The sequence below is a fragment of the Rhinoderma darwinii genome, chromosome 5 (genome assembly GCF_050947455.1).
Source record: "Rhinoderma darwinii isolate aRhiDar2 chromosome 5, aRhiDar2.hap1, whole genome shotgun sequence".
Classification (NCBI taxonomy): Eukaryota; Metazoa; Chordata; class Amphibia; order Anura; family Rhinodermatidae; genus Rhinoderma; species Rhinoderma darwinii.
The window spans coordinates 84,536,066-84,563,642 of NC_134691.1; the positions used below are offsets into that span (position 1 = coordinate 84,536,066).

General features: G+C 40.7%; 1 protein-coding gene across 3 annotated transcripts in view; it reads right to left on the bottom strand.

Moving 5' to 3' along the window:
* The window catches only part of LYN (LYN proto-oncogene, Src family tyrosine kinase), a 97,996-nt gene that overhangs the window by 15,408 nt on the left and 55,011 nt on the right, over nt 1–27,577 (bottom strand). Inside the window, exons 1-8 of one of the 3 annotated variants that reach the window (XM_075826230.1) lie at nt 24,303–24,380; nt 19,678–19,814; nt 8,523–8,571; nt 8,327–8,432; nt 7,364–7,462; nt 7,183–7,286; nt 5,402–5,551; nt 4,717–4,869 (exon numbers count right to left, since the gene is read on the bottom strand). In XM_075826230.1, the coding sequence (XP_075682345.1) occupies nt 4,717–4,869; nt 5,402–5,551; nt 7,183–7,286; nt 7,364–7,462; nt 8,327–8,432; nt 8,523–8,571; nt 19,678–19,809 (793 nt within the window). In that variant the 5' untranslated portion in view covers nt 19,810–19,814; nt 24,303–24,380. Of the gene's footprint in view, nt 1–4,716; nt 4,870–5,401; nt 5,552–7,182; nt 7,287–7,363; nt 7,463–8,326; nt 8,433–8,522; nt 8,572–19,677; nt 19,815–24,302; nt 24,381–27,577 lie in introns of those variants that run through there. The other 2 variants (XM_075826229.1, XM_075826231.1) reach the window with 2 other exon arrangements.

Below are 27,577 nucleotides of genomic sequence, written 5' to 3' on the forward strand. Positions count from 1 at the left end.
CCGGCATTTGGCAAGGAAATCACATACACAATAACAGCGCACAAATGTATTTTAACCCCTTCCCGCTTTGGCCACTTTTGACCTTCCTGACAGAGCTTTATTTTTCAAATCTTACATGTTTCACTTTATGTGGTAATAACTTCGGAATGCTTTTACTTATCCAAGCGATTCTGAGATTGTTTTCTTGTGACACATTGGACTTCATGTTACTGGCAAAATGTGCTCGATACATTCAGTATTTAAATTGTGAAAAACACCAAAAGTTTAGTGAAAAATTGCAAAAATTAGCATTTTTCTCAATTTAAATATATCCGCTTGTAAGACAGGCAGTTATACCGCACAAAATTGTTGCTAATTAACATCCCCCATATGTCTACTTTAGATTGGCATCAATTTTTGAACATCCTTTTATTTTCTAGGACGTTACAAGGCTTAGAACTTTACCTGCAATTTCTCACATTTTCAATAAAACGTCAAAAAGCAATTTTTTCAGGGACCAGTTCAGTTGTTTCTTAAGCCTTTAGACGTTTCACAGGAATTAAAACAAAGCAGAGAAATTTCTTTTTCTTTTTTTTCATAAATTCATTTTTAATCCATTTCTTTTTTGTAAAACACAGTTTTACCAGAGAAACGCAACTCAATATTTATTGCCCAGGTTCTGCAGTTTTAGGAAATATCCCACATGTGGCCTTAGTGTGCTACTGGACTGAAGCACCAGCCTCAGATGCAAAGGAGTTCCTAGTGAATTTTGGGCTTCCTATTAGAATATATTTTAGGCACCATGTCAGGTTTGAAGGGCTCTTGCGGTGCCAAAACAGTGGAAATCCCACAAAAGTGACCACATTTGGGAAACTACACCCCTCAAGTAAATGATATGGATTTTTTCCATAGATACGCCAATATATGGTGCCCAGCTTTTGTCACCATAACCAGACAGCTCTCTAATTAATATGCTGTGTTTCCCGGTCTTAGAATCACCCTACATGGGGCACTAATCTTTTGCCTGGACATTCGACAGGGCTCAGCAGTGAAAGAGTACCATGCGAAATTGAGGCATAATTGGGCGACTTACAAAAGTATTGGTTCACAATTGCAGAGGCTCTGATGTGAAATAATAAAAAGAAACCTGAGAAGTGACCCCATTTTGGAAACTACACCCCTCAATGCATTTTTTTAAGGGGTATAGTGAGCATTTTCACCCCGCAGGTCTTTTCCATAAATGAATGCGCTGCGGATGGTGCAAAGTAAAAATTTCAATTTTTCCCCAGTTATGCCATTTCAGTGGGAAATATGTCGTGCCCAGCTTATGCCACTGGAGACACACCCCAAAAATTCTTAAAAGGGTTCTCCTGGGTATGGCGGAGCCATATATGTGGAAGTAAACTGCTGTTTTGGCACGCTGTAGGGCTCAGAAGGGAGGGAGCGCCACTTGGCTTTTGAAGCGTGGATTTTGTTTGGAGTTTTACTGGTATTTCAGTTTATAATGTGGGGGTACATGTAAGCTTGGCAGAGTACATCAGGGGAATAGTCAGGTGGTAGAATAATGGGGTAAACAATACAATAATCCATAGATGTGTGCTACGCTGTGAAGCAATCCTTTATGCGCAGGTCAGTGTCGCACGGATAAATGGTGTCCTTACTTATCCCCATTTTGGTCCACACTCGGCACCTTTGCAGATTGGGGAATTGTGCTGGGAAGTGTTGTCCTGGTATAATGCGGGCACCCTCACTTCCAGCAGATATGTTTGGGCCCTCCTTTTTCTGGTTCCCTAATTTTAGAGCCCCGATAAAACAGAAGAAATGTTCCCCTCAGGCCTCCACAACCGCATATTTTTATTTCCTGACTTACTGGAGCCTTAACTAATTTTATTTTTTCACAGACGTAGTGGTATGAGGGCTGTTTTTTTGCGGAACGAGCTGTAGTTATTATTGGTACCATTTTGGAGTACGTGCGACTTTTTGGTCACTTTTTATCCTATTTTTTGGGAGTAAAGGTGACTAAAAAAACAGCAGTTCTGGCATAGTTTAGGCTTTTTTATACAGCGTTCACCATGCGTTATAAATGACATGTTAACTTTATTCTGCGGGTCAGTACGATTCCGGCGATACCTAATTTATAACACTTTTTAATGTTTTACAACTTTTTGCACAATAAAATTACTTTTGTAAAAAGAATGTATTTTTTCTGTCGCAATGTTGTGAGAACCATTAATTTTTTCGTCAATGGAGCTGTATGAGGGCTTGTTTTTTGAGAGACGAGCTATAGTTTTTATAGGTACCATTTTTGGATACATGCGACTTTTTGATCACTTTTTATTTACATTTTTGTAGGGCAAAGTGACCAAAAAACAAATTCTGGCATTGTTTTTTACGGTGTATTTTTATGCCGTTCACCGTGTGGAATAAATAACATAATATTTGTATAGTTTAGGCCGTTACGTTCGCAGTGATACCAAATATGTATGGTTTATTTTTTTCAATAATAAAGGACTTGATAAGGGAAAAAAGGGACTTGAAGGTCCAACGGTCAGGTTTTTTTTCTAATACATTGCACTACCTATGTAGTGCAATGTATTAGATCTGTCAGTCATTCACTGACAGCAGGCAGATTAGGCTTCTGTCATAGTAGCAGTCGGCAGCCGTGCGATTGCAGGGCACTGCTGCCGATCTGCTGACAACCACAAAGATGCAGTGATCACTTTTGATCACTGCATCTAAGGGGTTAATGGCAGGGATCGGTGCTAGCTCAGGTTCCTGCCTTTACAGGTGGATGTCAGCTGTAACATACAGCTGACATCCACCGCCGATGACGCTGGCTCATCTCCTGAGCCGGCGCCATCTTGCCGGCGGCTACAGAAGCCTTTTAGGCCCTACCTCCGGGCGGGGCTGAAAGTTCTCCATACTAGGCAGACCGGGAGGGCCACTATTAGGCCTCCGGTTGCCATTGCAGCCACCGACACCCAGGCGATTTCATTGCTGGTGTGTCGAACTATAAAGACCTAAAATGCAGTGATAGCTTTTGACCGCTGCATTTAAGGGGTTAATGGCGGGGATCGAAGCTAACTTCGGTCCCCGCCATTACAGCAGGGTGTCAGCTGTAAGATACAGCTGACATCCCGGGATGATGGCACCGACTCAGCTTCGGTGCCATGCATTTGTCGTAAGTATATGACATTTTGCGAGAAGCACTGGATTTCCATGACGTATACTTACAACAAATCTCGGGAAGGGGTTAAATTATTTTCAATCATATTTTATTGTTCACAACCTTACGAAGTAAATGCGCTTACTTTAAAAGGGGTTTTCTGAGCCACTGAAAAGTAAAAATGTGTGTATGCTCACCAGAGTATGCCACCATTGCTCAGAAGTAGGTATTTTTCATTTTCATTACGTTGGCCAGCACGTTTTTCCCGTTACTGGGGCTTGCTGTAAGCGGGATTACCATTTTAAAGGACTACGGTTCCCATAATTCCTCACCCCCTCACAGACATTGCCACCATGTACAGCTGCCTGCATACCCCTCTATTACGAGGTGTAAGGTAGTGCTGGAATTACTCACTGTCTGCTATGAAGATACAGCTCTGTTGTTCTGCTGCTAGACCCTGCACTGCATCTGCTGCCCCGCATGTGAAACCTGATCCCTTCAGAGACAGGTAGGGGGAGAGCAAGGAGCAGTACATATAATGGGCATGTTATATGTGACATCCCACACTTCAGGGAGGGGACGACGACGACACAGATTCAGTGTACAGAACACCACGCAAGCAGGAGCATGGTCATGTGACAAAGTAAGACTAGCTTGCAGAAACATTCCAGCTTCAAACAGTACATTAGTGACTAATCTTATTACAGTTAAGCCATATGCACACAAGACCAAAAAACCCTGTATTGCTGGATATGGTTCAGCATTATAGTCATGAAGCGCAGTCATTTAGATGGCAGTTGAGGAGTTTGGCCTACTCTTCCTTGCTATAATTCAGACACACTGGTTGGCTTTTGGGTGTGACCCACTGGTTTCAGGATCTGCCCAAGATTTACATTGGCTTCAAATCTTGACTAGGCCAGTCCAAAACTTTAAAAGATTTTTCTCCTCGACCATTCATTACTTTGGGGGTGTGGATCACTATCTGGCTGCACATTCCAATCATCAGTTTATGGACAGAAAACTAGACTTTTCTATCTTTTAATAACTCTCCATCTTTTCTCGAACGTCATGTTTGACATTATGGCACATGTGTTGTTCAAAGAGTTCCACTTTTGACACGTGTCTATGAAACATTGTCCCATCAAGATTTTAATGAATGTTTGAGGGGAATTGGTTCCCTCCTTTTTTATGCGCTCATGAATCCTATTTTTGGCCAGTCTGTTTCATAGGGTGGAATCATGAAAACTGCTCTTAAAAAAAGAAATGCAATCCCTTGTCTCTAAAACCCTTGGCGTAACTATGGTAGGCTGGCCACTCACTGTAGATTAATGAGTGCCACAGACTGAGACATGACTTGGTGACCCAGAGCAATGAATATTTTTCCCATCTCTTCAGGAATTTGCCTAACTTTACTTTCCAAAAATTCAGATCTTAAAAGCACAGTTCCACATACAACCTATTTATACACGGATTAGCAATACTATATATAGCCCTGAGGACCGGTCAGCAGTATTCAGTATTGTTTTACATTCATTTTTTATAAACATTCCCAAATACGTTTGGATACTCACCCATCCAGACTTCCCCAAATTGTCCAGCTCCAAGTTTTTTCACCAGCTTAATAGACTCTCTTGGAATTTCCCACGCATCTTTATCCCATGGTTTTTGTGGTTTGGGACTATAACAGGGTTTTTCCAATTTTCTGCACAGGCCATCTGCTTGTTCTAAAACGTCAATAATAATAGTCTATTGTAAAGCATCACGGTACTACTTAATATAAAATTTAGTAAACTATGTGAAGGGGAAAGAGATGAAGAAGCCTGAATAAAAGCCTCTGAAGGACTAAGAAGATTAAATGTGCCTTGCTAAAAAACGACAGCACTGTTCATAAACTTTGGGCCAGCAATCCTTTCTTGAATGGCTGAACACTACCATTTATACATATATTTTGCATGGCACTACTAACCATATTTAACTGCAGTCAGAGGGCAACAGATTTATACTGCCCCAAACAAAAAAATGAATACATTTCTAGAGCACGTCACCCAACTTCACAGTGATATAAAATGTGTCAACAACATTAAAACCGCTCTGAATTCTGTGTCAATGACCAGACATTGCAAACACCAGGATCAATTCCAAAGTTGTTTCACATTAAACTATTAAAAACAATAAGCCTTCTTTACTGCACGATTCAGATCATCTGTTGATAAAGAAGAAGTCCATTCACATAAGATCAAAGCAAGAAAGACTCACTTTGGTAATGATGGATCATGTCACTGATGCACGGGAATGTAATCCTGGGGGAAATATAAACTCCACCATTGTCAAGAGTCCTGATTTTGTAGTGCTTGATGACATCACCAGTTTTAGCATCAAAATCCCTTATTGATAAGGAGTAGCTGCCTAATAAAGCAATGAAAGAGAAAATTATGGAACTTACCAGGGCAGCAACAGCTGAAAGCTATTAAACTATACATCTGATCTCATTGACGTGGAGGACATAAAAACAGCCAGGTAAATACTAAACAAGAGTGCTCTATTATGTGGACATTTGTAATATACAATACTGTACTACTGAATAATGTTAAGCCACTAATCATTGTGGTATTTCGATGGGCTGTAAATCATTTAATGGGTAGACTTATGTCAGTTTTAATATAAAGGATAAACCCAGATTCAAATACAATATTAAATACATATAGAAGACTTAAAAACAACCCATTCCTACTTAGAATGTAACCCACTGCAGCAAATCCGTTGAAAAACGCAAACATTCCGCTGCGGCAAAGAAGCACCATTTCCTGCGTTTTTTACAGCAGAAACTGGTGCGTTTTTCCCAATGTTGGGAGATGGAGACATCTCCTCTGAAAAACGCAGCAATTCTGTCCACATTCCGCAGCAGGAATTGACATGCTGTGGTCCGAAAAATAAGCACCGCAGGTCAATTTTTGCTCTGAATTTTTAGGCAGCATGTGGATGAGATTTGTTAAATCTCATCCACTATGCTGCTACTGTATTCTGCTGCGTTTTTACGTCCGAAATTACAGACGGAAAAAATGTGGCAATTTCGCAGCGTGTGGACAAGCCCTTGATCATTTAAATCAGGTGTTTTATTCAGTCTTCTTGCCACAGAGAGTGGCAATTGTATAGTCAAGCACCTAGCCATGCAGTCTGCTCCCCGACTTCAAATGAGTGCTCAACAAATACGGCAACTAGAGCCATGATCCTGGTATCACTTGAAAGCTAAGACACTGGGCTTTAATAGGTTAACAAGATCTAATTAGATCTATAACTTTATCTTAGAGTCTAGTCACAGCAGGCATTTAGAGTAATGGCGTATTATATACATCCTTGGCAGTGAAAGCGTGTCTAACTTTTCAGGTAACTTTTCAGTATGAAGGGTCATATGTGTGTACATGAGGAATAACTATTTTTTGGCCATTATAGGACTTGTATTCTGCATTTAGCTGTTGTCCCCTCTGCAGGCTCTCTCTCTTATTCTCAGTTGTCTCTGAGCTAGTGGGCAGAACCGAACAGCTATCGTGTCTTCTATACACTGCACACATAGAAGAGGACATTATACAGCAGTAATGAGCAGTGTAACGGAGAATCTACAACTGGTGTCAGACAGTAACACTTATCAGAAGCTGCTGCACTTCTGTGTGTATCTCTCTCACTCTGCTCCCCCTCCATAAACTTCTATAGGCAGCGTGTCTGTTTATCTGTCTGTCTATTCTCCTGCTCACTCTTCCTGCTCCCCCCTTTTCTTCAGGTGTGATTGGGGGACCAGCATTGCCATTAGTTCCAATGACCATGCATTTCACTGAATATGTCCGACAATTTCTGTTCTTGTACTAAAACATTTGTTGAACTACTGAAAACAACAACCATCCAAGTTTGATATATGCAAACAACTTTCAAATCGGTGCACCAGTGATTTTATAGAAACATTTAATGAGAAGATATTAACAAATCCATTTTCTTTAACACAGTTTAGAACGTTTACCATTACCATGAATTATTAGTGGAGTTACCTTTGAGGGTTTCACTCTCCCTGAGGAGAAATGCCCCAGCAGCATTCCCTGGAGCTAACAGCTGTCTTTCAGCATCTTTTCTGGTTATGTCTTTGAAAAACCATCTGAGGAATAAATTGTAAGGTAAGCATCTGATGATCAAGAATAAGAAAAAGCTACAATATAAATCCACAGAACTTACTCTTCTGTTTCTAATGTGTTAACTTTGGCCACATAGTTGCTTGGTATGTATCCTTCTTTCTTGGTGGACAACGACTTTGCTTTCCACCATTCCCCGTGTCTGTAGTAATGACAGCATAATCAGAATTATCAAAACGTGGAAAAGAATGTAAAAAAAAAAAAAAAAAAAAACAACATGGGCAATGTTGTCTTATGGAATAAGAAAAGTACAATCAACAATTCCTACTACTCAGCGTCTGATTTAGCTTTATGTCATGATCCTCCTGTGAAGAGTCATTTTAGAGACCTACAGAAAATCAAGTAGTAACACCAAGTCTTGTGTTATTAGTGGAGGTTATGGGACGTAACAATGTTTGGCCTGCTCGCCTCGGCCTGTTTCACAATTGAGGGCAGTCTGAAGGACTGTTAAACCACCCACTGTATACAAAGAATATCCATTACAGCAGGTGACCTGTTTATGCTTGCTTTGTATTCCCTGTACTGGAACCAAGCACAAAACATCTCAGTGCCTTTACTCTAAACTGAAAAAGTTTCCCTTTGATTAACTTGTCAAAAGAGGAGCCACAATCAGAGAAAAATAATGAAAAGTGGAGCTGGTTAGAATTGCCACGATAAAACCAAAGAAGATGTGCATCAACCGCTCACAGCAAAATGACAAGCCCAAAATGATAAAAACATGCCGGACTATGTCCTCTGTGTGGGGGGGACCTACTGTGGTCCTGTTCTTTCCATCTATCCAACCTGGCAGCCCCTATTTTTGACCCTGATAGATTAACAAACAACCGAACAGCCCCTCAGACCTAATAAGCCCTGATATTTCTTCCTACTTGTTTCAAATGCATTATCAGGGGAGTTATTAAAGACAGTTGAGGAGCAGACTCGCTGTATGGACCGTCAACATGAGTGTGAGCTATTCATCGGCATGTGTGTGCAAGGCTATACACCAATAATAAAAAGCACTTACTCTTCAAGTATTTTTATTTTTTCTCCTTTCTTGAAAGATAAGTCATCTTGATGGATCCCTTGATACGGATATAAAGCTACTACTATGTTCCCAGACTCCTCTGCTTCTGAAATATGGATGAAATAAAAGATTTGTGGTAAATGAATACATGTGACTGTGGGTATTGTATCTCTAGTCAAAGGAAACACAAACTTACCTGCATGCTGAATTCTTTGCCCAGGTAACAGACTTCCTGCATTATTCGGCTAGAATAAAAAGAAACATTATTACTATGAAGCAAGGTGCTTTTGAATAAGAAAAAAAAAAAATGGAGACGTTAGACGTTACTAAGAGGATTGCTGATTAAAGGGGTTGTTCAGACATTTTTTATTGATGGCCTATCCTTAGGATAGGCTATCAATATCAAATCAGTGGGGGCATGACTCCGGACACCCCCACCAATCAGCTGACTAAAGGGACCGCGTTGTTAATCGCTACAGCCTCTTCAGTGCTTACCCGGCACAGCGCCGTACACATTCTTAACTAATGTGCATGGGATTGCAGTTCAGTCCCAGTAACTTGAATAGGACTGGAACTGCAATCACAGGCAAAGCCGCTCCCAATGTAAATCAGCCGATTGCCGGAGTCGGACCCTCACCGATCTGATATTAATGGCCTATCTTAAAGATAGGCCATCAATAGAAATGTCCAAACAACTCCTTTAAAGAGAACCTTTCACCTGCCCATACATGTGCAGCATGTAATAGGCAGGGCTGCAAACACTTTCTCACTTGAAATTATTTTCCCCTCTTCCTCCGTTATTTACATACCGGTGCCGTTCTATTTGGCACCTGATATGTAAATAAGCCCCTGAACGGTCAATGGGGAGTTTCTATCTAACTATATAGCAAGGGGGCATGATCTCATCGCTCTGACACTGTCCAATCAGCTACGGACAGTATCAGGACGGCTTGCGCTGTGTTCCCTCCCGCGAAGACACACACAGGCTGGTGGTTCTGCTGCGCTCTCTGTCTGTGTGTGTTCTCGCGGGAGGGAATACTGCGCAAGCCGCCCTGACACGGTCCGTATCGGATCGGACAGTGTCAGAACTAAGATCACGCCCCCTTGCTATTTAGTTAGATAGAAACGCCCCATTGACAGTTCAGAGGCTTATTTACATATCGGGCGCCAAATAGAACAGCACCAACATCTAAATAACAGGGGAACTTAGAAAAATAATTTCAAGTAAGACAGTGTTTGTGCAGCCCTGCCTATTACATGCTGCACATGTATGGGCAGGTGAAAAGTTATCTTTAATAACGGAATCCTTTAAGAACAGGGCTAGATTTAGCAGAAAATGCATGAGTCTAAGGATACAACATGCGGACGACAGCAGTGGGGTAGATTGTGGTGGTTTTTATGCATTCCAAGTTACGGGGAAGGAAACAAATCCAGATAATGCCAATACGGATATTCATTTCACCACGTTATTAAAGGGCTATTCTCATCTCGGACATTTACGGCATATCCACACGATATGCCATAAATGGTCGATAGATATGGGTCCCCCCTCGGGGTTTCACACCTATCTCTAGAACAGAGCCCCATGACCCTGGTCCTACCTTCTGCCGCTAGGCTCTGGCCACGAAGTTATGAGGTAGTTAGGTTTCCAGAAACACTCGAGCGCGTTTTGCTACGCCGATTCCAGAACTGAATGGGAGTTATGGAAGCAGCGTAGCACAGAGAGCTACACGGTTTCTGGAATTTAGAAACTACAGAATCAGCATAGCTACGCTACGCTGTTCCTGTAACTCCCATTTACTTCTATGGGAGTTCCGGAAATCGCGTAGGCGAACATGCTCGGCTGTTTCTGGAATACCCAGTCACCTCGTCTGTTCATGGTGGGAGAGCGCCAGCACGTAGGACAGGGGTCCGGGCCCCATTCTAGAGATTGGTGCAGACCCCAGAGGTGGTACCCGCATATAAATGGACATTTCGTTATATGCTGTGGATATGCAATAAATGTCTGATGGAAATACAGCTTTAGCTACTCATGAAATCCCAATCCATGTTTTTGCACAAAGGTCTCTTTAGGTTATTGAAAATGCATATTTATCCAGTAAAAGATTCTCTACTGTGGCCACTAGTGTAGACATAAGCAACTCATTACACCCAATTCAGATTACAAATATAAATCCTATGTCAGGGCCGCATTTAAAATCACTGAGCTCTTCAGTACGATCTATATACTACAATTGTTTGTCTATGGAGCTTACGTGGTTGTGTGCTTGTTTTTTTGCACCTGTTTACAATTGGTGTGGCAGAGACACTTGAACTCAATAATAAGGAGGGGTGTTCACATACTTTTGGCCATATAGTGTACTCTGTAATACAGAAGTAATGCACTGTATTGTGTAAGTGATCAATAGATTGCATGTTGAAGTCCCATAGTGGGAGTAAAATAAATACATTTAAAAAAAAAAAGTTCAATAAAGTTTTAAGAAAAAACACAAAAACATCCAAAAGCACAAAACACCCTTTTACCCCTAATGCTTTATTATGGTGAAAAAAAAATACATTAATTGGCATTGCTGCAACCACAAGGACCTATACTATAAAACTAACACTTTATTTATCCCGCTGGGAAAACACTGTAAACAAAAACAAATGGCAGAATTAGTTTTTCACTCATCCCTATGGCAAAAAAAATATAATAATAAATCAGTAAGTTCTATGTACCCCAAAATGGTACCGCTTATCCCGCAAAAAACAAGCACCCATACAGCTACATTGACAGAAAAAATATATATATTATGGCTCTTGGAATGCAGCATTACAGGGAAAATGTTGAGCCAGACCCGATTCCCTCAACGAGAACAGATCATTGGGGTTAGAGAACACAGAATTGTCTGGCTTCATGAGACAAGCTATTTCATATTCACGAGACCTAATCTGTAGGTACTGGGAGAGTCACTAGTGGAGAAGTATCTAGGTGCACTTGTAGATCACAGACTAAAAAACAGTTTGTAATGCCACTCTGCAGCCCCTAAAGCTTCGTGCACACGGCCATAGCCGTGTGCATGGCCCGTGATTACGGCACGGTCAGCCGCGGTGTGTCATCCACAATTCACGATTCGTGCAGACATTGATTTCAATGAGCCCGGACCGCAAACCCGGACTATATAATGACTTGTGCTATGTTTTTTGCGGTGCGGGCTCCCGGCCAATGCACGGACCTTGGAAACCACGGTCGTGTACATGAGCCCATAAAAATTAATGGGTCCACAATTCATCAGCATTTTTGCGGATGAATTGCAGACGCAAAAACATGGTCGTGTGCATGAGGCCTAAGGCCAGCAGGAAACTTCATGTATAAATAATGAAAATTACTTAGTAAACCGCAAGATTGTCTCTCTCCCTAAGTAATAGCGCAGCCCCACTTGGAGTTAAAGCGTAGCTAAACGTTTGCAAAAATATATATATATTTAAACTGCTATTATGTCCCTCTATGTGAACCGTCCACATCTATTTTCTCACACTTCCTGATTCTGGCCGGTTGCTAGGGGCGTGTCTAGGGGGCGTGTTTTACTGTGTGTCATGTTACGATTTGTCTGTAGTGAACTCTGAGGTGATCATTACAATACTGTGAGCGAGCACGGAGCTATGCACAGCCGCACAACACATTATATACAGAGATGTGAATATCTCTGCACACTCCAGAGGAAAGTAACCAGAGGTTTTCTTTTCACTTTCCCTGGCAAGTGCAGGGAAGACAGGACGGCAGGGTGATTGGGGGAGGGACGGAGCAGTACTAGTCTTATCTGATGCTAATTAGCAGCTCAGATTACAGTGTACAGGGGGAGAATGACAGAGACCAGAGCACACAGTCTCTTCCATGAACTGTGTAGTGTATAGAGGCAGACAGACCTTCCTGACGTCACATTGGGGGCGTGCACATCTGACGTCAGGATGGGGCCACCACCCACCTGTACTCACAGGCAGCAGAATCTGTACACTGATACATTCACACAGTGTACGGATTTCTGCTAGCAACAGGAGACATACGAGAAATAAAATGTGGTAGAAAAGTGTCAGAGTGGCCATTTAAAACACACAACACAAAAAGGAGCCCAAATTCATTAATAAAGTATATTACAAAACATATTTATATTACACATGCTGCTAGAAAATAAAAAGTTGATCGAACGTTTAGTTACGCTTTAAGTTTTACATTTTGGATCACAAACCTGACACCTTGGGGCTGGAAAATGTGCAAGGCCGTGCAATAAAATAAATAGGAGGCTTGGATAACCTCAGTTAGAAGGAATTCTTAGGCTATGAAGATGATACATGATAAACTTATAAATAATTGGTCCATAGGTAAAAATAAAAATTGGGGAAGATTTACTATACAAAATGCCACATTTATTAACGGTTTCAGACACTTTTTGCGCAATGCTTTACAATGTAAATGGGGGGCCATGGTGTAGTTAAAGGCAGTATGGCTTAAAATGTGCTGCAATGCACCAGAACTGCAACAAAATGTTGGTGCAAAATACTTGTGTAAATAAAGAGTGACGGTTTTCAGTCGCATCGCGAAATTAAAAAGTCATATGTAACTAATGCAAAGTAAAGTAGAAAAAAAAAACAACACATACTTCCCCTGTAAGATGTTGTTCCTCTTTTGTGCTGGGAAATGAAAGCCTTCTGCTAAAAATATAATTGCCATGGCATCATTTTTTAAAAAGAAAAAGCCCTGATTTTAGAGTTGGAAAAAAAAAAAAAGTACAGATATTTCCTTAATTCAGTCCGTATATAAGTCATACTTTATCATGCAGCTGTCAAACAAACGCTTGTTTGGCAGACCGATATTTGGCTTGATTTCCTCATAAACAAACACTGTCGGATCGGCCAAGCGTTTCTTCAATAGGGGAGGGGGAGACACATTGCTGCCAGACTCTTCACTAAGGATCCATTGCTTATAGATCACTTATGTTGAAACATTACTAAAAGATGCATTTCTTTTCCATCTTCTGCCTATGCAATGACTTTTTGCTGCTTCCTCGGTGTATAATGGTAAATTCACTCCTGGCGACTACAGCTATAGTGTCTACTACATGTTTCGAGTTTGTGGTCATATAACAGCTGTAGAGGATGAGGCATATTTTTTTTTTTTTATGTTAAATTAGAGAAAAGTACTCTTTATCTCGAAGATGACTGGCATTCTGACATTTAAAGTGTTAACCCTCTACAAAAACATTGGGGTGAGTTAACAGCAAAAAAAATAAAAATAAATGTGACTTTTCTCGCTACTTCCACTTTTGTAAGGTGGAGAGGAAAAGTTAGTGGTGAGGCACAGGGGCAGGGCCACCATCGCAACAACAGAATATTAACCTGATGACCACAGGGCGCCAATTGGTTACCATGGCAGCCTTGGGTCTAACAAAAGCCACCAGTTCTGCCATCGATATCTGCCTATTAGGCCATGCAAGATGCATTATACAAGCAATAAATGCTTGTTTCAAGTGGGACAAAAAAAAAAAATAATGTTAAATACAGTTGAGTAAAAAAATAAAAAAGTCTCCCCCTAAAAATAAATAAAAACCCTTTTATAATTAAGAATTGTTATTTTTTTTAAATAGTTTACTAAAAAAAAATAATAATTATATTTGGTACTGCTGCAATCGTAACGACCCATAGAACAAAGATAACATATTTGCTATAGCGCAAAAAACAAAATAGCAGAATTGCTGCTTTTATTACATATCCCCCCAAAAAAATTCAAAAACAAAAGCTTATCAATCAAGTATATGTACACCAAAATGGTACGAATAAAAACTATAACTCATTGCGCAAAAAAGAAGCCTTTAAACAGCTACGTCGACAGAAAAATAAAAATGTTAAGCATCTCAGAACGCAGCACAAAAATAATATTTTCCTTAAAACATGTTTTCATTGTGCAAAAGTACTACAATTTTAAATCAACTATACATATTGGATATCGCTGCATTTGTACTGACCTATAGAATATCGTAAACGTTATTTTTACTGCATGGTAAACAGAGGAGAAAAATAAAACCTCAAAAACAATTGCGGAATTGCTGGGTTGATTTTGTATTCCCTCTCCAAAAATTGGTATAAAAAGCTAATCAATAAACGACATGTACCCCAAAATTGTTTCCATTAGAAAATACAAGCTACAGCGACAGAAAAATAAAAAAATATTAATGTCTCCTGGAATGCGGCGACGGGAAAAAAAACCAAGAAGGATTTCTTAGTAAAAAAATAAGCCGGTCCTTAGAGGGTTATGTACAGCAAATTGGTTGAGATTATAAGCCGAATCTACGCCTGCTCATGGCAGGTGTAGATTTCAGTTTCGGTCATTAGAACAGCCCAGGAACAGCATGCGCCTCTTCATAAATTTGGTGCCTCTTACTCCAGTTATGAAAAAGCCAGTCTTAATAAGTCTCCTCCATTGTGCTATGCTACGAGAAGGCTAGGCGTGCTCAAACTTCACAACCAAGACCTAATGCCAGACTCCATCTTTGTAAAACCGTCATTTATTTGGAGATCTCTGTCCATATGAGCAGCTATATCAGGGGTGGCCAGGTAATTGATTCTTGGGAGCCACAATAATCGGTACGGAAACTATTTTTTAAGAGACTCAATGTTGTTTATTCATATGTTCCCCACACTAGCCCTAGCCCTTATTTCTCAGAGTGCCCAAAGCTATAGATGCAAATGCCACCAAAGACTTCGTAGACTTACTATTTAGAACAAAATTTTTCAGACTAGGGCCACAGATGATAGCACCAACTTCACACAGAAACCCTGTGCCAGCGGCATACACAAAAGAAGTCTAATCACACAGCTGCAAACATAGTAGTTACAGCTTCACCGTCTATGTAAGCCGTATATAGCGTGACAGGGAGTGCTGATCACAGCCGAAGGAGCTGAGCAATTCTGCACCCTGGTTTCAGCCGCAGTGGGGATCTCAGAACCCGGACCTCACGGATCCAAACTTTTGATATGTCTCTATGACTTATCAAAACATTGATGAAAGTGTAGCTACTATTTAAAGTAATTAAAAAACGTTAGAAGTCAACTTTCTTACCACTGTGTATTATATTCGTTAAAATTCAAGTTAACCCCCTAATGACCAGCTAAATATTTCCATTTTTGCCTCTCTGCCTTTCGGCAGCCATAACTTTTTTTTATTTTTCCATTGACGTGGCCGTATGAGGCCTTGTTTTATGCGGAAGAAATAGGATTTGGTTTTCGCAGTTTGGGAGTAGAAAAGATTACGGCGTGAATATAGGAAAAAGCGACATTGGAATAGTTTTTCTTGTTTATTTTTTTTTATCCCGTTCATGTTTCACGCTAAATTCACTGTTAAATCAATTATTCAGGTTATTACGGTCATGTAGAAACCTACTACGTGTAGATTTTTTGTTTTTATGTAATGTAGGGGCAATAAAATATATTTTATGCAAAATAATTACTCTTTTGGGGGGAAAAATGTATTTATTTTTTTGTTATTTTTTGTAACCCCATTAAGTGTAACTTTACTTACAATTTTTTTTTTTTTTACTTATAATAACAACCCCTTTAACGCACCATGACATAATTGCACGACATGTTGCGGGGGATGAAGTTTAGAGCAGGCTCACATGCTGAGCCCACTCCCTACGCTGCGGGTGTTAGCTGTGTAGTACAGCTGACACCTCGCTCCAACGGCCGATGATTGTCATGGCAGCCCGGAAGCATAATCACGGCCCCCAGGTCTGCCTTTCTTCTTCTCCTTCTGGCAGGGCTTAACAGGAGCCCATAAGAACACCAATGCACTGCATCTGACGATCACTGGTTCAAGTCCGCCAGGGGGACTAATAAAAAGTGTAAAAAAAAGTTAGGTGAAGTTTTCAGTACTGGAGGAAGAAAAAAATGAAAAATTTTCCCATACTTCCTTTAATGTAATGTAAAAAATAAAACAAAAAATTGGTATCATCGTGTCCGTAAAAGTCAGAACTATTACAATATAACATTAATTAACCCGCACGGTGAATGGCTTAAAGAAAAAAAAAAAAAGATTAACTCTAGAAATTGCTATTTTTTGGTCACCTTAGTGCTAAAAAAAAAAAAATGTTATCCAAAAAGTCGTATGTACCAATAAGAACTAAATAATAAATAATAATAAATTTGGCATCGCCGTAATCGTATTGACCAGGAGATTAAAGTTAAGTGGACGTTTTTACCACATGGTGAAACCTGTAAAGATGAAACCCCAAAAAACATGGAGGAATCACAGTTTTTTTTCCCAACAAACAGTAAACAACCAGCAAATCAGCAGAGGGGTCATAGATGCGAAGGCTAGCCCGATCCTACAGAAGAGCTACTGTAGCACAAATTACATAAGAAGTGAATGCTGGCTATGAAAGAAAGGTGTCAGAAAACACAGGACATCACAGCTTGTGGCGTTTGGGGCTGCGCAGCCCAAAACTGGTCAGAGTGCCCATGCGGTTTCCCTATCCACTGCTGAAAGCGCTACAATGGCCATGTGGGCATTAGAATGGGACCGTGGAGCAATAGAAAAAGGTGGCCTGGTCTGATGAATTACGTGTTTATTTTCATGTAAATGGCAGTGGCCTTTTTCAGACGGATAATACATTCTTCCGGACCCCTTAACCCCCTTCAACGTTATATGCAACGCAGAACACTTCCTCTTTGTGTGCTGAATCACATACAAGGTCCTGACGCTGCCCAATCTTTGCCGGGGCCTGATGTGGCAGACTTAAGTGGAAGGGGGCCTGTCCCCAGATCCCCTGAGGCCCGGTCGCACCCTCTGTGAACGAGATTGTGACGCCACTGGCATCCTGCAAAAATTGTTCAGGAATGGTTTGAGTAACACGACAGAGTTCAAAGTGGTGACTTGGCCTTCAAATTCCTCAGTTCTCAATCCGATTGAGCTTCTGGTGGATGTGCTGGAAAAACAAATCCGATCCATGGAGGCCCCACCTAACAACTTGCAGGAATTAAAAGAATCTGCTGCTAACGCTTTGGTGTAGAATACCATAGGACACCTTCAAAGATCTTGTGGAGTCCATGCCTCAATGAGGTTTTGAGAGGTTTTAGCGGTAAGAGGGGGACCTACACAATATTAGGCAGGTGGTTTTAATGTTATGGCTGATCGGTGTATGACCATGAGCAAACAAACAGTTAAGCACGCCCGACAGCTACTGATTGATGGAAGTCGGATAAACGTAGAAGCACCTAACACGGGTCTGAACACTGATTGCTGATCTCAAGTTGGAAATTTACAGCCAACAAAGCATGGAAAGAATAAAGTGTAAATACTGAACACAGTCAGAAGTGTAACTTTGTACTTTTTGATGCAACCTCCCACAACTGTACTCCGGAAAGGGCTATAGAATATGCTTGGTTGCCAAACTTCATTTTCTGCATTGCTCTCTAGAGAAAAAAAAAGTACTTCCCCAACAAAACAGGTTATAAATAGCTAGGTTTCATTACAGTAAGGATTTTTCACAGACTGTACCCCTTTCCTTCCTCACTTTAGTTTACAAGACAATATAACAGAAGCTTAAAGCGGCCTTCTGGCTTAGTAAACCGTTTTTAAAAAGCCTATTAGGGCTTTCAGAGTTAATAGATGGGGCCTCTGGTTAAGAAACACCATCAATTAGCCAGAACCGAGTATGGATACAAAGTGCTTCTCTGGAGGACCCAGCAAGTCTATGCATTACATGGACAGCCCATTCATTGGGCACAATGTAATATATAATTTGCCCTGTAGAGGTGATGGTTCTGCAAGGGAACTGAACACATGATGTCAGGTTACCCCACAGATTATAGCCGATTGCCGGGAGGTCCCATTAGCGCGACTACCGGTGATCAGCTTATTTTCAGGGAAAATGTGTAACAAAACAGATGGTAAAAAGCAGACAACCCCTTAAACCAAAAACACATGCACACATTTCTGCAAATTTTATTCATTATTATTTATTTGCTGAATGTATCATGCGAAAAGCCCCCTTTTTTCCAGACATCGTTTTCAAACAGCTAACAGTCTTTGGGCGTTATTTATCTAAAGGTCTTAAAAAAAAAGTTTGCAAGTAGCAAGCAATACGATTATACAGTATGTTGATCATATTCTTGTTGTAATATCCATCTTCATTTCCTTCACTGGCTATAGAACGTTGGCTTTCTGGAGTGGTTGATATTTAGTAGAATCCATTCTTCCCTCTATCAGTATAGTATTTACAGTACAATTGGCTGCAACACAATTCCAAAAGTATGACAGAACCATCCCCATGGTAAACAGCTGGCAAGGTTTTCTTTAAATGCTTCCCCTTTTTTTCTCCAAAACATACAAATTGTAGCCAAAGAGTTTAGTCTTTGCTTGATCGGACCAGAGCGCTTGTTTGTAAAATTCTTCTGGCTCATCTAAGTGTTGAGTGACATACGTGACTTTTAGGAACAGTTCAAGGGGGTGGTTTTTCTGATGACTCACGTAGATCAATGCATTGATGCCCAACTAGGTATGACTAAGAACCACAACTAGGTTCGAAACGTTGAAGTACAGCTTTCTTGGATGTGCACTCCAACTTTTTCTTTTAAGATGTCGCAATAAACATTTAGCTTATAAAACTTTATCGGTTACTGGAGGACTACAAATATCGTCCTAGTTTCACTGATGCACCACTGCTCCCTGACCTGGTCCTATCTTCAACTTCCATTTATTAATGGTAAACATTAAAAAAAAGTGAAAACTGCAAGCAGAGAAAATTTGGCTAACTTTTTATAGTATTTTTGAGTCAATTATCTGTCAGACTCTCAGGTCAGCCACCTATTAGAGCCTATGGCTGCTGACTATAAAACACCCCGAGAGGCTTTAACTGTCACAGAAGTTCCAGAATTGCCCACACTTGACTTGGATTAAGGTCTAATAAATTCAGCAAGATCTGAGACCAAATAAATGAAGTGGAAAAGTCCCCAAACTTTTGCACATGCCAAACTTTGATCCATCCAATGATATAGGAGAATAATGTAATAATATTTTTCTAGATTTAGGACCCCTTTAGAAAGCAAAATAACTACCCCCGACAGAACTAAAATAGAATGTGAAGGTTGACCGCAAGGATTCATGCACAATTCTAGGTGTTGTGGAGATACATTTGTATAGAAATTCTCAGGAACTGTGTATTTGTACAAAGAGAGATCCCTGCTTTTTTTGTTAAAAAAAATTCCAAAGCACCAGCAGCTAGACAGTCAGAGGTTGCCCAATATTCCTGCACATAGGAACAGTATGAGAACATGTGAGGCTCTACTGAATGCATGCTCTCCTTTGTCTATCTACTTACTGGCCTTTGCTGCTTATTGGATGTTGGATCTGGCACATAAATAGTTCGTTCAGGTTTACGTACTGGATAGCTCTTGAAATCGTTTCCACTCTGAGAAGTTGGGTCTTTCGATTTTGATTTGATACATCCCATATTTTCTGCAAACATAAAAGCAAATATCAGTAAGATGGATTTAAGAGACATGTATGGAAAGATGATAAACTGGAGAACCACACTTTTACATTTTTCTACAAAGTTAAGGGGTTGTCCTATTAGGTCATATGGACGTCATAGATGGGAGTCCCGCGCTCAGGCTAAAGTAGAGAGCTGCTCACAAGTGGTGTCTCTCATATTAAAAGGGATTGTCTGCGATGAGACAATCCCTTTAAATATAAATAAACTTAAAAGAAACAAAACTACATTTGTGAGTCTCTAAAGGTTTCAAAAGGGTAGACCAAATAATACCAATATCTCCCATAATTACAGAACATTTCCCTGTACAGTAAACAGTGTGAAGTCTTATTCTATTGCAATGTTTCTGCTATATGGGTAACCATCATTAATGGCACACAACCCAGAGTGGATTTCACCTTACTAGAAAGAACCAACACAGTTATATTGAATTCATGAACCAAGAAGATCAGGATAAAAACACAGCTATGGACCAAGGCCGATATGTTAAGATAAAAACCAACCCCAAGAGCAGATTTTTAGGCCCAATACTTTAAGTGAAGGTATATTACTTACATACACTGCCCTCTTCCACATACCGCAAGTTCTCTGAATATTAAAATATATTATTTCAATGTATTTATCTAGTTCAGGCGGGTTCATTTTTGGCCAAGTTATGAGCTATTTTATGTATATGCAAATGAGGTTTGAAATGGACAACTGGGCGTTTTTTTTTTCGTTATGTCCAACTGGGCGTGTATTGTTTTTAACTGGGCGTGTTTACGTGTATGACGCTGACCAATCAGTCACCAGTCAGCATCATACACTCCTCTACATTGATTTACACAGCAGCGATGTTCAGCCACATACACAGAGATTAACATTAATCAAGTGTCCTGATAATGAATACACATGAAATCCAGCCTGGACGTCATGTGTACTCAGAATCCTGACACTTCTGACTCTTTTCTTTGAGATTTCTAGCAAGGGAAACGAAATCTCACGAGATTACGGAGGTAAACGAGATTTCGTTTCCCTTGCTAGAAATCTCAAAGAAAAGAGTCAGAAGTGTCAGGATTCTGAATACACATGACGTTAAGGCTGGATGATCATGTGATCAGGACACTCGATTAACGTTAATCTTACGACCGGACTGAAACTCCTTCCTGCACATCAGGACTCCATTCCTTTGGACCTTTTTAATCTTACTACCAGTAAACTTGGAACAAGATTCCGTTTTACCCTCTACAGCGCTGGATTCAAACCCCTTGATTTTGTCTGCCTAACATTAATCTCTGTTTATGTGGCTGCACATCGCTGCTGTGTAAATCAATGGAGAGGAGTGTATGATGCGGACTGGTCACTGATTGGTCAGCGTCATACAAGTAAACACGCCCAGTTAAAAACACAATACACGCCCAGTTGGACAGAACGAAAAAAAAACGCCCAGTTGTCCATTTCAAACCTCATTTGCATATATATAAAATAGCTCATAACTTGGCCAAAAATGAAAGTTTTTAAAAAAACAAAACGTTACTGTTATCTACATTGCAGCGCCGATCACATGCAATAGGAGATAGGGATTTGAGAATCTGGTGACAGAACCTCTTTAACTTAGATTTTTGATAAAAAGAAAAGAATGATATACAGAGACTATGAGCAACAAGGTACATGTATTTGGTGCACCGATAACCTGGTGCATGCAGGCTAGGGTCGAAGCATACAGAAAACCTTTCAAAATGGTATAATAGTAGCTTATTCCAACACAAAATCAAAATGCCACTTGTTCCCAACATTACAATCGACCTAGAAAATACCAAGGGACAGAGAGGGGAAGCCAGGACATATAGGAAGGGATATGGAGGGACAGATCGCGAACATCAGCCAGAATGAAGTATAGCACATAGTGTGCCAGATTTACTACTGCGTCCGCGACAAAAATGTTCCAGATTTTGGTGCAATGTGGTACAATTAATTTTAGACTAATTTAAGAACAGATGTTTGCACCTCACTAGACACGCCCAAAAAGGTTCTGGAAAGGGGTGTGGCTTAGAATGAAGGGCGTGGCTTATAAAGGGCTAAATGGAAACAAGCCAAAACAAGCGTTAGTAAAAGGAAGAGATGTCTAGAAAGAAGCACCAAATGACATGGTGCACACCACTGTGATAATTTGGCGCATCTTCAGACTGTCTGGTTGAAGTTTATGTTGTTTAAATCTTACACAGCTTAATAAATCCGCCCCAACATAATTCAATGCTTGTTGTCTGCAGGCCAGGTGAGCAGGAGAGAGAGAAGGCAATAGAGGGGTTATCCATTTCTCAAACATAAGACTTGTATTCTGTTGTAAAAAGTAGCAAAGCATCCGCAGCACACCCACGTTCCCACAAATCAACTGGTCAGGATAATGATGCAAAAACCACCATGTCCAGTTATTCACTGGTTCTAAAACCAAGAAGTTTAGAAATTGTGAACGCATCCAACTGTGTTTCCATATAAGAAGGCATTCGTTCTTCCAGCAATAAGCAGAGTAAATATCATCTTATATGGACACACGGTTGGATGCGTTCACAATTTCTAAACTTCTTGTATTCTGCTGTAGTCAAATCAGGGAACACTTAATATCAGGCAAAAAAATCTGACCCTGTATGGGGATCTCACCAAAGTAGGGGTACCTTACTTTCATGTAGTCTAAGGCCCAGTTCACACAGAGTCCAAAGGAATTTAGAGGCAGGTCTTTTCTGCCTGCAAAATACTCTGTATGAACAGGGCCTTAGGACTCCCACACACGAGCATGTTCGGTCCGTGATATACGTACTGTATGTCGGCAGTATTTCCCGGACCAAACACAGTGCAGGGAGGAACGCAACTAGCATCATAGTTATGTACGATGCTAGGAGTCCCTGCCTCGCTGTGGGAAACCGGTCCCGTACTGTAATCATGTTTTCAGTACGGGACAGAAGTTCCGCGGTGAGGCAGGGACACCAAGCGTCATAGATAACTATGATGTTGGAGCCCGGCTCCCTGCACGGTGTTCGGTCCGGGAAATGCGGCCGACATGCGGTTCATATATCACGGACCCAACATGGTCGTGTGAATTAGGCCTTCGTCTGTATTAAAAGGAGAAGTAACATGTTTCAGAATATATTTCCGCTTGTTGGGTTCATGGGTTGGTGGACTAAAAACACGTCCACATGTTACAAATTACTTCATTGGATAAATCGGTATTTCACATAATGCACATTTGTTGGATTCATTTTGTTCCCTTCATGATATTTAAAAAAACTGTTTCATTCTGTGCAGAGTATTCTTTGGTACAATAGTTAAATATGATGCAGCCCCATGTATGAACCTTACCTATAGGCCATGCTTCAATGTAAAACCACCGCATTTGAGATTAATCATCAATAATCTTGATCCTTCTTACTAGAACACATAGCTGTTACTGCTGCAGTTGTCACTATAGAAAATACTCCGTTAACAATCTAATGAAACGTTTTGGCCTTATTTACTTTAGTGCTAAATTACCATATGCCATTTTAGCGTCTGTATGCATAAAGCCTTGTAAAATAGCACACATTTTAAGACGTGATACTTCACCTTTAGGCCCTGTTCACACGAAGGTTTTCTCAGGCGGAAAAATCTGCCTCAAAATTACTTCAGGAATTTTGAGGCAGATTTTAAACATTGCCTGCGCTCTCTTTGCGGTGTTTTTTTGCGGCCACGGGCATTAAAATGCAGAGAAAAACGCTTTCTCTGACTCCAATTGATGTCCGCTCGCAGAAAAAAACCCCAAAAAAACCACCTCTGCCTCCCATTGAAATCAACGGGATGCGTTTTCGGCTGTTTTTTGCGCGGCTTCCGATGCTATTCTGCGCCAAAAATCTCTGCGTGGACAGGGCCTAAAACAAACGGCAATCACACGGACCTATGCAAATCAATGGGGCCATGCGGTGTTTTCCACGCAGTGTGTTTCCGGTGCGAGAAACTCATTGCATGTCCTATTCTTGTGCGCTTTTTGCGGATCACGGACACACATCAATGCAGAGGGGAAAAAATAAAAAATAAAGAAATGTACACCAACAAGGACACGAACTGATGCCACATGGAACAAACACTGATGGCACATGGAACTGCAACGCATGAAAAACGTGTCTATTTTTTTCGAACGCAAAACGGAAGCGCTCTTAAATCTAGCCTTAAGCTCCAACTCTGTTTATAGATCAGTGGTTCAGTTATTTGTTCCCCATACTGCACATTCTTCAGCTTCATACCTTTATAACAAATACCAGCAGTGAAATGAAGCCATTACAGATAATCATTAGGAGTTCACTATTACAATGGTTGACATTTTGAATTCATATGGCAGCGCTGTGATATCTACAACATAACCCCAAAGTGCAATTTAAAATGTACACATACACCCCCTCCTGTCCCGTGCCACATACAACTGGATTCAAAAGGAATACAATACTTACAGCAGGGTTTCAAGAGGCCATAAAATACATCTCTTGGGTCTCTCACGATCTCGCTAGCTTTAACATCTTTGGTAAATCCTTACTCTCTCCGCACCCTTCGTTTTTACCATTTTGTGCGCATGCAAATGTTTCATAAAAAATATTTTCAATTCCTTTTTTTGTTTTGTTGAGCTGATAAGGTTGACAGCACTGAAACAGGAAGTTTTGCTCTCGAGATGAAAATACTATATTTAAAAAGGACATTTCCACATTAGGACAGAAACGAAAAACGATAATTGCCCTGTGTAAAAAGGACAGTGATCAGCAGATGAACGAGCAAACGCTCGTTCATCTGCTGGTCGTATCAATTTAGAAAAGTAAAATTTTATCGTTGTCGGCAGCACATCTCCCTGTGTAAGCAGGGAGACGCGCTGCCGACATGATAATAATGGACGGGGACGAGCAATTGGAGTGACGGCCGCTTGTCCCCATCCATAGCTCCGTGTGACAGGAGCAAACGAGCACGGATCACGAATTTCTCGTTGATCGGCTCTCGCTGCACCGGCCGACTGTCGGTGTAAAAGGTCCTTTACCCTCTCTTCTGCTAGCGACCGCTTAGGCGGAGTTCACACAGGGCAGATACGCTGCGTAAAAGCACGCAGCGCATCCACCCTGTGCGCCGCAGGGGATTCCGGGCGAAATACCAAAACTGTACCAGTTTGCTTTTCTAACAGAATGTCCGCTGCGGAAAACTGCAGCTTTTAGCCGTTTCCTGTGATTGGCTGCAGCGGTCACATGAGATGAAACGTTATTCCAGGAGGCCGCACTGGAGGGAGGAACACAGACTTCTGAGTATGAGATTTTTTTGCGGCAGGAAACGCTGCGAACCGTCCGCAAAAAATGCAACATCTGTTATTTGTTGCGGATTTTACTTCCCCATTGAATTCAATCGGGAAAACACCCAACAAATAAGCAGCGTTTACGCAAATACAATTGACCTGCTGCGGAATAAAACTCTGCACCGCGGATGAATTTCTGAGCGTTTTTCCGCTCCGTATTTACGCAGCGCGTGGATGAGATTTGTTCTCTTTCATCCACTCTGATGCTACTGTATTTGCAACATGTGAACTGACCCTTAATATGCCAATGAGAATTACAAAGAATTACAAAGAAGCATAAAGCATTTGGCATTAAGATTTCCACGGAGGTATATCAGTCTATACGCTTCTACTGTTTTCTCTCATTCGTTTGCAGCAACCATGTATCTGTGTATCTTTATGATTTCAGATATTATCTGTTATCTTAGCCGGAGTTCATAGAGTAATAAGACTGATCAGAACTCCAGAGTTGTAAGGTTTCTATACAATCCTTAAGGCTGTGTTCACATCTGCGTTGGACTTCTATTCACGGGTTCCGTTAGGCCTTTCTGTCAGAGGAACCCATGAACGGAAACCATTGGTTCCGTTTGAATTACCATGGATTTGAAAGGTAATGCTTCTATTGCAAATGGCTTCTGTTCTGCAAGGTTTTATGGGGTTTTTTCAGCGGAAACAATAGCAGTCGACTGCGCTATTGTTTCCACTAACAAACGGAAACCTTACGGAACAGAAACAAACGGAAGCATTACCATTGAAATAAATGGTAATGCATACAGAACCTATGGTTTCCGTTTGCCTTTCCGTTGAGGGGTTCAACTGAAAGGTCTGACGGAACCCCTCAACGGAAACCAACACTAATGTGAACAGGCCCTGAGCTGTGGCCCTTAGCTGTGACTCCAGACGAGTTTGCTGATAGCTACACTGATACACTGTAACAAATTGAGTTGTGTTAGCAGCACTAGGTCTTACTTTTTTTTAGCCTCTAAAACTTAAACGACACTCACTTTACATATAAAGTCAGGGCTAAATAATTCTATTTATATCCAGTTTTCTTTTAACCCCTTAAAGTGTAACTAAACATTCGACAAACTTCTGACATGTCATAGTGACATGTCAGAAGTTTTGATTGGGGGGGGTCCGAACACGGAGACCCCCACCAATTGCTAAAACGAAGCGGCAGAAGCGCTCAGCCTCTTTGGTTTCCGTAAAAAGCCAAACAGAAACAATGTATCGGGGTACGGGCTCAATAGAAAGTCTATAAGCCCGTACTACGATACATCGGCTTTCCGTAAAAAGCCGAACAGAAACTAAAGCGGCTGAGCGCTCACACGAGCACTTCTGCCGCTTCATTTTAGCCATTGGTGGGGGTCTCGGTGCTTGGACCTCCACCAATTAAAATTTCTGACATGTCACTATGACATGTCAGAAGTTTGTTGAACGTTTAATTACACTTTAAGGATCAGGCCTATTTTGGCCATAATAACCAAGCAATCTGTTTTTGTTTTTCCCTCTTTGCCAAGAGTCATAAAAATTTTATTTTTATGTTGACATAGCCATATAAGGGGTTGTTTTTTGCAGGATGAGTTGTATTTTTCAATTGCAGCATTTTTGGGTGTATAAATTATATTGATTAACTTTTATACATTTTATTTGGGGAAGGAATTGAAAAAGAAACTGCTATTCCAGCATTGTTTTTCGCGTTTCAAATTGACGCAGATGACTATGTAAATAACATTTTAACTTTATTCCATGGGTTATGATGATACGAAATATGTATAGGTTCATATGTTTTACTACTTTTGCATAGTTAAAATACTTTTAAACAAAAAATATTTGCTTTTGCATCGCTGCTTTCCAAGAGCCGTAACTTTTTTATTTTTTCGTCACTGTAGCCATATGTGGGCTTGTTTTTTGCGGGACGAGATGTTTTTATTGGTACAGTTTTGGAGTACATGGGACTTACTGATTAACTTCTATTTTATTTTTTGGTGGGAGGGAATGTTTGTGTGTTTTTTTATGTACGGCGTTCACCCGACGTTTTAATTAATATGTTAACTTTATTGTTTGTGTTGTTACGATCGCGGCGATTATAAAAGGTCTGTATTTTTTACAATTTGTTTTACACAACTTGTAAATAAAACAACTTTTTATTTGTTTTGATTTTTTTTTAACTTGTAGTCCCACTTGAGGACTTTACAATGGGGTCTTCTGATCGCAGATTTAATACTATGGTATACTTTGTATACCAAAGCATTATTGCCTGTCAAACTACAACTGACGGGAATCTATCAGGCCATGACTCTGGCACGGCCTAATCGGCATATAGCTAGGGCCTTTGTCAGGCTCCTGGCAACCTGCTGGCGGTCGCGTTCCGCCGATCGGTGACAGAGTGAGCCTCCCCTGCAGCAGTAATGATGA